Here is a 12136-nt window from a genome sequence, read left to right as displayed (position 1 = left end):
CTCTCCTGACACCTCCCCACTCAGATTATTGCCCCCAAAAGGCTGTGATGAGGCAAAGGCAGCCATCTTTCCCAGGGGAAGGAAAAAAAGGTGAACTAATGGGGTCACTCAGCTGCTCCTGTGCCTCTTTAGGTGTTCAGGACACACAGCTGTGTAGCTGACAAAAGTCGATCCAGTCTGGCTCCCCTTTCCTGTGTGAGAAAGCAGGTGTGTCTCCTCCCTGACTGTTCTGAGATGTTCTCACCAGGACCAGTCCTGCCATCATCCTTTTAGTGTGCAGCACACCCATTGAGGGACATTATGAGATGAGGTGGGATGCTGTGACAATAATACCTTCTGCAGCTTTTTGTATCTCATATCCCACACTGGAGCCATTGCCTCCCAAGCAGGTCTAATACATAGAATCATAGAATAGTTAGGGATAGGAAGGGATCATGTAGTTCCAACCCTACCATGTTAGAAGTCGGACAACTGAATATATATTTGCTTCAGCAGGCCCAAAGTCTATTAAATAAAAGAGTTTGGGAGGACTCTGCCTTTCTAAGTCTGTGATCTGATTAGAAAGCATTGCTCTTAGAACTTGCACAGAGAAAACCAGGAAGAGTTTTCCATAATCAAACCCAGCGATTAAATCAGGAAGAAAGAAGAATAGCTTTCTGCTGATAGTAGATCTGTATCTTTTTTACAGCCATACCCACTATGAAATGAATTAAAAGGTGGATGGCTTTCTTTATTTCATGTGAAGGTAAATGTAGTAAAATGGAACTTGTTCAATATGAAAGTTCACAACCCTTCTAATTAGAAGACAAACTTTATTTCCTAAGCTGCCATGAAGAGAAATAATTTCCAAACACTCAGCAAGCCCTACTACAAAACTGAATTTTCTGTTGCTCTGTCACTTGACCAAGCACAGCATCTTCTTCTTATCCCTCACTCTTTCCTCTCGGTCACTTCTTCTGGAGAAGCAGTTTTGACGGAGGGTTTTAGGGGGTGGAGAGTGGGGTCCCTAATGCTGGGGCGGGGGTTTCTCGTCACGGCGGGGGCGGCAATGCTGGTCCGGCACCGGCAGCGACAGTGGGAGCGGTGCTTGGGACCGCCCCGGCGCCCATTGGCTCGGCGGCTCCGTATGGGGCTCGGCGAGGCCCCATAAAGGAGCCGGTCCGCTCGTCTGTCCGTCCATCCCCACCCGGCCATGCCCCCACCGCCGCCCGCCCTGCCCTGGCTCCTGGCCGCCTGCTGCCTCTGCGCCCTCCCGCGGGGCTCAGGTACGTCCGGCACCGGGGGAACGCGGGAGAACCCGGGAAGGATCGGCTCCTCTACAGGAGCCACGTCCTGGCTGGGCTCCGCGGCATCCCAACGCAGCCGTGTCCCTCCCGCAGGGTTCCCGCAGCCTTTCTCGCGCTACCGGGACGGTCTGGAGCTGCCCCCGAACCAGGTATGTCTGGCACTGGCGTCCGGCAGCGATGCGACGGGCAGAGGTAGGGAAGACACGGGGAAGGTGGGAAACGAGGCTCTGTGGCAGGGAAATGAGGTGGGAAATCGGCAACGGACTGGCAACACCTTATTGAACACCTTATTGAACACCTTATTGAACACCTTATTGAACACCCTGGGGGTTGGTAAAGAGAGGAGGGAGGCTGGCGCCCTGGTGGAACAGGTATGGGCAGGGGTGTGGAGTGCAGCAGGGTGCAGAATGGGACACCTGGGTCAGCCAAAGACGGACAGGCTAATAACAAACCAGCCCCGACTTCCCGAGCAGAAACTCAGGTCCGAAGGTATAATGGACACACTGTTAATGTCTATTCTTTACTTTTTAAAGCAACTGGCACTGTGTTTCAGTCAGTGGATGGAAATGTCCGATCAACCCCAGGTAAGTTGACTCCTGTGTAATGTGTTTGATCTGCTGAGACTCTCTCTTCCAGACACACTAATTGTCCTGTATAACCTGGAGCATCGATGTCTGCAGGCGGCAGAGCCTCCGCCAGAGAGCCAGCAGCTCTGGAGAGCAGGGCAAGTTTGTTGGTGTGTGTGCTCTCCTCCTTGTGAAGCTAATGCAGACCTAAAGAAAAGCACTTTTTTCCCCCATTCTTGCTGTGCCAATATTATGCCAATAGCAGCTAACACTGTAGTAATAAGTGCCAGACAGTTCTGCAGGATTTAAAGGTCCTGTTTGGTCCTGGCTCGGTGCTTCATGGGTGGATGGATTTTTTCTGGGGTGCTCAGAGGAGAGGGGGAGCAAGGGGAAGTTTTCACAGATAATTTCTGCTGGCCCAAGGCTCACAAACACTGTAAAGTGGAAGATCAGCTGCACTGCATTTAATATTGAGCCCAAGGTTCATTTTCAAAGCAGGGTGAAAAATATTTGCAGGATCGGGAAGTATTTGGAAATTTTGAACATTTTGTTCTGATATTTTTTCTTTCTGAAATGTTACAGTTTTGTGAACCAAAATTTGTAGAAAACAGTTCCCAGAGCCTGTTTCTCAGGTGTCTTACACCTCACTTCCTTTGAATCTGTAGCTCTCATCTAATGTGATTGCATGCACAAGCAAATCCCTGTCCAGTGACAATGAGTATGGGACAGTCTATTTCAGTATATGATTAAAGACTATAATACTGATTGACCAAAAGGCTTGTAGTTAAAAATGAGCATAGATTAAACATGCCAAAAACCAAAGCTACCCCTAGAACTAGCATTTTAAATACAAGAAATGCATTTTAAATACAAGAGGCTGATTTTGATCTCTTTATAGCACCAGACTGTATTGACAACAATTGTATTGTGTGTATTCTCCTCAAATAAAAGAGTAATTTTTCATCTCATAATAGCATCAGTAAGTTTTCCCATGCTCTGAGTGTTTTTGGTGAAGTGTGCTCAATCTAAATTGATCTGGGATCAGAATCAAGCCTTGTTTTTAATCAAACCATGTACACCATGTTCTCCCAGTAAATGTATTAAAGTATGGTTGTTTTTTTTCAGATCTCCAGCACTGTTTTGGATCTCTGTTATTCCATATTTAACAGCATGCATAAAAATGAGGTAAGATGTAATTGCTTGCTTTGTTCCAAAGCACCCGCTTCTTAAACTTAAAAAGCAACCACTCTACAACCAACTTTCTGACATTTCTCTCTAAACAATAATGTATAATCTAATATTGTAATGGTTTAAGAGATGTAGGAGGGTATATAAAAGTATAAAAGATTTTCTTCTTGTCAGTAGTTTGCATGTAATTCTTAGTTACTTTACATTATTTATATGAAACTGATGTTTTTTCACCAATTCAGAGCTGAAGAACCAAAACATTCACTTACAGTCAGTATTTTAACCTGACCCTCAGTTTTGAATAACACAGGGTTAAATACACTAAAAATATACATAACATTGGCTCAATAGCAAACCTTAGATTATGCTGAACATGGAGGTGTATGAGTTGATTTACTGATTTTAATACTCTATTTGTGTTTGGGGTTTTTTGTGTTTCTGATTCAGAGTAAGGAGATTAGGTTGAGGAGTTATTGAGTATAGCTCTTTTTTGTTGGTGCAGTCATATAAGGACCCACCTCAGTATCAGTTCTGATTTATATCACTTTTTTTATTAGCACCATTTCATTAAGAACCTTTTCCATAAAATTCACTCAGCCCTGGCTATATGCTAAAAAGGCCAATTTACTTGTAGAGGCTGAGTCCTCTGCTGTTTCAAAACAGGAGTAGAGCCTTCAAAACAACAATATTTTGAAATGCATTTCAGTATCTCTTCTTGCCAGTGTCTTTAGCTTATTATAATTCCAAGCATGCTTTCCTGAAGCAGTCACTAAAGTCTACAATACTGAAGCTGATTGTATAAAAAATGATAGCATTTTAGTAATAAAGTCTAATAAATGTTTCTGAGTTCACTATTTACTCCTATGCTTCCACAGCTTAGCCAATGAGGGAATGTCTAGAATCATCTGGTAACTTTGAACAGAGTCTTATTCCTAGTTACTATTTTAATTACTAACTTTGCAAAAAATTGTTTTCTCAAGATTGGAAGCTGAATCTCATACAATAGCCTTTCAAAAAATATGAGCTACACATCTGCAATACGATTTCTAGGTGTGGTCTGAGTAAAGCAGCAGATAAAACATGTGAAATATGGAAAAAGAACCATGTGAAGTTTTACCCAGCTGATCAAATCTCATATTACATTAAGTCCTACTTTCTTAGCCCACAAGGAATCTTCAGAAGACTCTACAAACATGAGTCTGTATGTAGTGAACCCAATGAAAGAGTCATGAAATCTTACTAATGTCAGCTGAATGTAACTTTCTACATTATTCTATATTTCTGTGAATAAAAAAAAAAAATCAGTCAGTTACAGATCTTACAGAGAAGGTAGATGGGGTTTTAAGAGAAGGCATGAAGCCTCAGCACTGTGAAAGGCAAAGTCCATGGCAATTTGGGTATGAATGGGACTTGAACCCCACTTGGGGAATTTAAAATGTTTTGTGAGAACTAAGAATATTTAACATCAATGTCCAGTCACTTTCCTGTGTATTTGAGATTTACAGCCCAAAGATATTTAAAAGCTCAGTTTTTACCATATTTCTTCCACATAGTAATCTCTCACCTGTTATAAATTAGCATAGTTGAAACTGCAGGCTGAGTCATGAGCCAGTCTCTATCTTTGCTTGGTGTGTAATAATCAAATCAGAACAAAAGTAGCACTCATATTGTCTCTCTGTGGTAGTCTCCTTCTTTGCATCTTTTACAGCACCTTGGTTGAGCAAGCATATTTGTTTCCCTAATATTTCATAGCCCTGTAAGTTGATGTCAGTCGCTCTATAAATTGTTGTCTTGCAGCTTGAACCGAAGAAATCCTCTTCTCATACCCTGAACCATGATTCCCTGTTTCTTGCTTGTGTATTTTGTCTTTTAAAACTCCTTCTCTGCGGTTTCCCACCCACATGCTTTCCTGCATTCTCACCCATCTTCACATTCTTGCCCATGACACGTGTTTGTTTCTCAAGCCCACTCCAGGTAACTCAACCCACTCATTGATGGGTGACTGATGGCACACAGCCATCCCATTCCTGGCTGGCTGGGAGCATACAGCCTGGCTGCTGTGTCATGGGCAGGAAGGCTCCCATCCAGGCTGCAGGTTCAGGGCTGCATCATGTGTTGAACTCAGTCTGCTCACATAAAGTCATGGGGAAAGTTTCTATTCCTTAAAGTAAGTGTGAGTAGAAAAATGAGCAATTTTCTGAAGAATAAAGAGTGCAGGGGAAGGCTTAAAGCCAGCAGTCTTTCCTGGGTTAAAACCAAGGGCAGTCTGAAAGGTGAAGAGCAGCCCCATTTTAACAAGATAAGAGCTATCAGTACAATTCAAGCCTGAGGAGTGGAGCTCCAGGCTGAGCTCTGCCTCACCCCCCAGAGCACAGCTGCACTTTGCTGTACAGCAGGGGAAGCCTGTTGAATGATGGAAATGAACTGAGTAACTTCCAGGCAAGGCTTCACATCAGTCTTTTAAAAGATCCATTTGCTGCTGTTCTTACATCTGTCTGTGATAAGTGTAGGGTTATCTCTCTTCTCACATGGAGTGTTCCAAGCTCATCAGTAACAGAGGGTCACTGTAACAAACCAAAACGTGCCAGCACCTTGATTAACCTACAGTGTCCACTTGCAGGAATCACAGATTGCTTCTGCAAAGTTTGCAAAGAAGGTATGTAAATATGAAGACAAGCAGTGGCAGTAGCAGTGGATAGGGAAGTATGTCCCTTTCCTTGTTTCTTTTAAAGTCAGCCTGGGTTTTTCCAGTGGTTGGGAAGTGATCTGTGCTGACCCTGCTCATATCCTACGTGTAAAGCTTCCTTTTATATTTCTTCTAAACCCTGTGAATCTTTAATTATGTTAATCTAGTTTATTTACATTAGACACCATGTCCTTCAGGCATTAGTTTTTAATCAGCATTCCAGATGAATGGGCATTGGGGACTATCAACATCTTGTTTGCATGCTGCTGGAAAAGGCCCCAAATTACCAATATTCTGATAGAATACTAAAATTTGGTAACAGATCTATGGAATTGAGTTTAAAGTATTTTGTTATTGTGTTTGATTTTATAGGACAGTCATGGAACTCTGGGGCGGCCTTTCTTCCTTTTCAGGGTATCTGAATCTCTTTGTTTTAAAGATCGTAAATCTCAGACATTGTTATATGTTCACAGATGAGCAGCTGTTTCACAAGTTCTAGCTGCAGTTGTTTTGAGTAGAGGCCAAATATCCCTATGCTTGAAAGCTTAGGGAGCCATTTGCTCAAAAAGCTCTGGTTTGACTAAAAGATGACAAGATAATGAGATCTGGGGTACTGGTAGATTAAACACTTCTTTTTGTTTGAAGATCTGCCTCTGCTAATGTTTTATCTTGAGCCAAATCATCCATGTGGCTTGTATCTGTGAGACTGTCAAGGTGCACTGATGCTAAATAAATTAGATCAAACATGTGCCTGAGCTGAGTGCCCACCTGGTCTGAAAGGTCTGCCCAGGAAGCAAAGTCACACTGCATAATGGTAAAAAGCCAAAGCAAAATTATCATAATTTCTCTCACATTTTTCACCCATTGGCTTGCTGAGCTATGACATGGTCTGATGCCCAGTGTGCTGCTTTGGATACACTCTGATTAACACCAAACTAATTTTTAGGAATATCTTCAACACATTTAAAAAAAATTAAAATACTGTAAAGTAGGTCACAGCAGGTAACCAGAGTACCAATTCAGCTGTCATTTATGTTTAATTTCAAGTTATTTGTTGTTTCAAGTGTGTTCATCTAGGTTCTTTCAGTGCTGGTATTTACATGCTCTTTCTTAGGCATGTACCTTTACTACCCCTATGAATTTAAACCCAAATCCTGAATGAGAATAATTAAGGTCAGAATGTTCAGCTTTTTGGGCAGAGGCTGAATGAAAATTTCTCATATTCAAAAGCATAACTCACCCTGCATGGATCTCCTTTGTATTTGATGTGTTGTTTTAAAGAAAATCTCACTGCAGTTTTATATAGTACCCTGTCTGCATGATGGGGAGGTATTTTGGTGTGCTTATAAGTCTGTAGTCCATTGCTTCTTTACAATCATCTAATTATGTTTTACAGCCTCGAAATGGAAGAACTATTGAAGGCAGTGGTAAGTAGGCAACCAAAAGTGTCAAGAATTTCTTCTGATGTTTCACCAATGATGACCCTCATGAGAAAAGAAGGTACTGAGAAGCAATACAAACCTAGTACAAACCTAGATACACACATTTCATATGGCCACTAAGAGCTGTCTTGACAGAAATGTAGGGCTTTTTCATGCTCAGAGACTTAGAGTGCACACCCTTGACAGAGGGATGGTTTTCTTTGTCATGCTGCCATACTCTAAAATAAGGTCAGCATGGTTAAAACATGGTACAAAGGGAACTGTGTGAGAAGAAAGGGATTCATGTTTGAGTACAAATAACAGATTTGGGTGCTTTTCTAGGCCTTCAAATATCAAAATCTTCTGGTTTTAGAATCTGAAGCTATTTAATTTCTAACTTTGAAAAGAACCAGATGTACAGAATTGAGTACTAAGTCATATCCAGATCAACATCTCAACATAAAATCTGATACTGTGTTAATTTGTTTCAGAATATCGTGGAATATGAAGTTCATGGATTCATTTACCAGCTTGATGACTTGGTTTACATAAAGGAAAGAGACTTCCCATTGCACTGGTTGTCTATTATGTTACTCAGTTGTCTGGAATTTGCTGTTCCATGTAATAAATTTGCAATCAGTAATTCTTTTTGTTGTCCTTTTTTTTATTGAAACACATACTAGGCTTCCTTGGGCTATAGTCTAGCACTGCCTGCTGCCAGCTGTAATCAAAGAAAATCCATCATCTCAATATTGACAATTTTCAAATGCAACAGTGAAATTTATAACATCATTTTTAATAGGGTCATAAATTATAAGCTTGTCCTTTTGACTAGATAATATATTTCCCCGTTATTTCAGAATAGGCATCCTGAACAACACTATACTAAAATCATCATGGACATTTTAATGATTTATTTTGAGTAACTAAGTGCTCAAGTGTGATAATTGATGAATCCAAGGCACTTTGAAAGAAGAGGAACAAGTACTGCAGCTACATACAAATATTATTTGATCAGATGATGTATTTTTTTCAGCCTTGCCTTACTGGCTATAAAAAAGCACAAATGAGGCACTTTTGGGAAATATTCTGAACATCTGCCCTTTTTTTCTAAAATCATGCATTTGAAAATGTAGTGCAGCTGATGTGCTTGCACTGTATGGAGTGTTTTGGTATGTGGAGACATTTATGGGCACAAAACTTTAGGTACTAAGCAGTTACTTCCTTAGAAAGAAAAGAGCATAGTAAAAGTGGGGGGCTGGAGATACAAATGAGGCTGCAACTCCTGAACAGAGCACTGATTTCCTCAAGCCCTTTGTTATCACTCCTTCTCTTTGGCTACTGTGGTATAGTACTGTTCCAGTAATGGTGGCACAGCTGCATGTGAACCAGCTTTAGAGACACCTTTGTCTTTGAAAACAAACCCTGAGATACCTGTGTTTTGTCATTTTGTGGGGTTGTTTTTGGTGGGGTTTTATATGGATAAGTTCCCAGTTTGGGCTGTGTTAATAGAAGTTTGGCTGGCAATTAGAGGGAAGGGATGAGTTGTTGGGGAATTGTTGACTGCATGTAAGGCAGAGTATTCAGTTTGGAAGCTCAGAATACAGGAAGGCCATGGTAAAATTGGAGTGAGGGCCTTCAAGGGGTGAGAACTCTATCACTTGCCTCTGAGGAGATGCAAGGGCAACTGGTCTGGTTCAGCCTAGAGGAGGGATGCCCTCAGGGGAATCCAATAGACCCTCCAGTGACTAGGAGGGTCATCAAGGAGACAGCTGTTGTTCAGTGTATTGTCAAATCCTGTAGGAAAATTATTAGCCCTTGGAAAAACTACCAAAGGGATGCTGGCTCCTCTGGCTTCTCAAATATCTGTAAGTAGTTAGGATGTTCTTCTGGAAGGAACAACTAAGCCAAATACAAGTGGTGGGGATGCACTCTGGCAATGCAAATAAATAAGAGATAATGATTTCAAAAGCACTGCAATGGCACTTCTGGCTTGTTTCATCTGAGACCAAAGCTGAAAAGTATCAAATTTTGCTCAGTTCTACATAAGTATTTGTACTGGTCTTGGCTGCGATAGAGTTAATTGTCTTCATAGCAGCTTTTATGGTGCTGTTTTAGATTTTTGACCAAAACAATGTTGATAACACAGGGATATTTCAGGTGTTGCTGAGCAGGGCTTGCACAATCTCATTCCTGTTTCCCACCCCACCAGTGAGGCAGCTGGGGGTGCACAAGGAGTTGGGAGGTGACACAGCTGGGATAGCTGACACAACTGCCAAAGGGATATCTCCCACTGTATGCTGTCATGCTCTGCCACAAAAGCTGGGGAGGAGAAAGGGAAACACCTGCAGAATGATGGTGTTAGTCTTCCCAAGTCACAGTTATGTGATGGAGCCTGGCTTTCCTGGAGATAGCTGGACACCTGCCTGCTGATGTAAAGCAGTGAATGAATTCCTTGTTCTGCTTCGCTTTACCTATTAAACTGTCTTTATCTCAGCCCATGGCTTTGCTCACTTTTACCCCTTCAATTCTCTCCCCATCCTGCTGGGGAAAGTAAACAAGATGGCTGAGGTGAAACTGAAACAGTACTGTACCACAGGCAACCCATGCTGTCCTCTTGCAGTCAGCAAAGGCTTCCATCATCCACAACAGGTTTCAAGAAGAACATCTGTTTGAGCCTTGAAACTTAAATAAGGTTGATAAATAGGTGGTAATTTGCAGGTGAGAACCTATCTTAGGTTCCTCAGTCATATATCTGTAGTAACTGTGGCTCCTCTGTAAGAAGCACAGAAGAGCTCTTGTTCACTGCTCAGTGGAAATCTTTGCCCCCTCGAGCAATTCAAATGTCATCTGCAAAACTGGAGAAATTAATAATATAGAAATGCAAATGTCATCTCTGGCCTGAAACTCTTTCTGAATATCCTACTGCAAAACTCACAGCAGAAATTCAGGAGTGCAGACACAGGTGACAACAATCAGAAGCACAGAAGCATTTCTGCAAGAAAAAGAGGTGAAAACTCAGTTCTCACTATCAGGCAGAGAAGAGACAAATCTAGATATTCAAATTACTAAGCATGTTTAGAAGAGTAAATTGGGAAATCCATCCATCCTCTTGTCATAAAAAGCAGAAAGGAGGGACACTCAATTACACTGAGAAGCAACATGTTTCAGCTGCAAAGAGGAAATTTTTTGGTAGCACTTAACTCCTGAAACCAGTTACCACAGCTTAGAGCATGTGGTTAAGAACAGCTTGGTGGACTCTTGGAAAGGCAGGAATATTCAGGAGTGCACATCTTTGTGCCACCTAACTTGACTCAAAAATCCCTTTGGGCTGGCCTAGGACCTTAAAAGCCTGGCCTGCAGGAGCTGGGCTCAGCCAGGCACTGCTCAGCAGAGCACACAGCGAGGGACCTGGAAATGCACTCATGTGTGGGGGAGCAAGTGCTGCCCAGCCTCACGACATTTTGCTCACCAGAGACAGAGCATGAAGCACAAGGGGAAAACCTTCTCAGTGGTTTAGTTCCCTCTCTCTGCTCCCTTCGTGATCCTGTGCCTTGGACAGCCTCGCTCCCTGCTCAGCTCCCACAGGGAAGAGCTCACTTAGCAAATCTTGAGGTGACTGCAAGCTGCGAGGGATGGCAGTGCTGCAGGACAGAGTCAGCATTCAGAATGACCCTGGCAAAGATATATATGGGAAAAATATGTACAGCTCACTGAGGATGAAAGGAAGTGATTGCATATAGTGAAGAATAATCAGTTGCAACTTTGCAGCAAAGGGGATGGGTAACTGTAGACAGTCAAATATAATGTTGAAGACATCACAAAATACAATGTGAAATTAATAAGAAACTGTAGAGATTGTTACATGGGAGGGGTTGCATTGCTGAATATAGGTGAGGCTTCATGTACAGAGTAATACAGGAGAAGAAAGAGGGGAACAACCAGCAAAGAGGAAAGGCAAAGGTCAAGGAAAGTTCAAACCCTGAATGAAGTGGGGTTGATTTGCAAGAAGGAAAGCGTGAGGTGAGGAATGATAAAATGCTTAATTTTAAACTCACCATTCCTGCCACCATTCATCAATGCCTGTGTTTACTTATTTGCTGGGATTTTAGAGTTGAGCAGTGATCCCAGGATATCTAGCACTTGCTTATAGGACAATCACTCTTAAAACTTACTTACCTGCTCCAGACAACTCCCACATTGCAATTGCCATTCCTCTACCTTATTAAACAGGGTAGAAACATATCTTTGACTGAGCTGGACTGCATAAACTGTCTTTATTGCTGATAGATTTCTGCACTGAACAACTAGAAGGAGATACTAAGTCTCCTTCAGTCATTTCTGGATCAACTTTTCCAGTGTACAAAACCAAAACTGTGACTGATCTTATAGCAGGTTATGATTCACCACCTAAAGTTTTGACATTTCTCTGGTGCAAAGAGCCTTGTACACCAAACACCATCTCCCTATTAGCCTTCAACCTGCTGAAAGATCAATAGAGGAAGTCTGAATGAGAACATAGGGCAAGCTTGAAAGGAAAGAATTCTGGATATATTTACTACAAAGCTTCTTCACCCAGGGATTACTAAACAGCCATTCAGATAGTACCTGCTGGATCGTGGCACTGAAAGATGCCTACACATAAATACAGGCTTCTGGAGTACAGCTGTCTAAACATCCACCAGAAAAATACCTAAACATGGACTAGAACTTCCAGCAGATAATGCCAAAATATAGAAGGTGTGTGAACTGACCTCAGAGCACCCAGAGGCAATCATGAGTGATCCATCCAAAAGGAAGCAAATTTCAGGAGCCTCAGTCAGCATAGCACCAGGTGCCACAGCCACCTACCCTGCTGGGCAGCATGGCCTCTCCAGGAACACCACCAGAGAACATGAAAAACACCAAAAATTGCCTTTAATTATCAGTAGTCTTATATGACATAATTTCATTCATTTTCACAGCTCTGTGTAGTCTGCATAGTTCCAC

At 42.1% G+C, this 12136-nt stretch overlaps 1 protein-coding gene across 2 annotated transcripts; it reads left to right on the top strand.

Moving 5' to 3' along the window:
• The first annotated feature begins 1171 nt into the window (after positions 1-1171).
• Positions 1172-7790, top strand: NMS (neuromedin S). 2 transcript variants are annotated; one of them, XM_071431159.1, is made up of 8 exons: positions 1172-1265; positions 1380-1435; positions 1820-1870; positions 2978-3037; positions 5661-5696; positions 6099-6140; positions 7123-7153; positions 7639-7790. In XM_071431159.1, exons 1-8 carry the CDS (start codon positions 1193-1195, stop codon positions 7653-7655), a joined length of 366 nt encoding a protein of 121 aa, XP_071287260.1. In that variant the 5' UTR covers positions 1172-1192; the 3' UTR covers positions 7656-7790. The 2 variants fall into 2 exon arrangements, with proteins under 2 accessions (XP_071287260.1, XP_071287261.1); XM_071431160.1 differs by lacking the exon at positions 5661-5696.
• The last annotated feature ends 4346 nt before the right edge of the window (positions 7791-12136 follow it).

The sequence above is a fragment of the Agelaius tricolor genome, unplaced genomic scaffold (genome assembly GCF_023055355.1).
Source record: "Agelaius tricolor isolate 1412-34295 unplaced genomic scaffold, bAgeTri1.0.p SCAF_7, whole genome shotgun sequence".
NCBI lineage: Eukaryota > Metazoa > Chordata > Aves > Passeriformes > Icteridae > Agelaius > Agelaius tricolor.
Note: the sequence above shows the minus strand (reverse complement) of the source record. Positions and strands in the feature narration are given on the sequence as shown.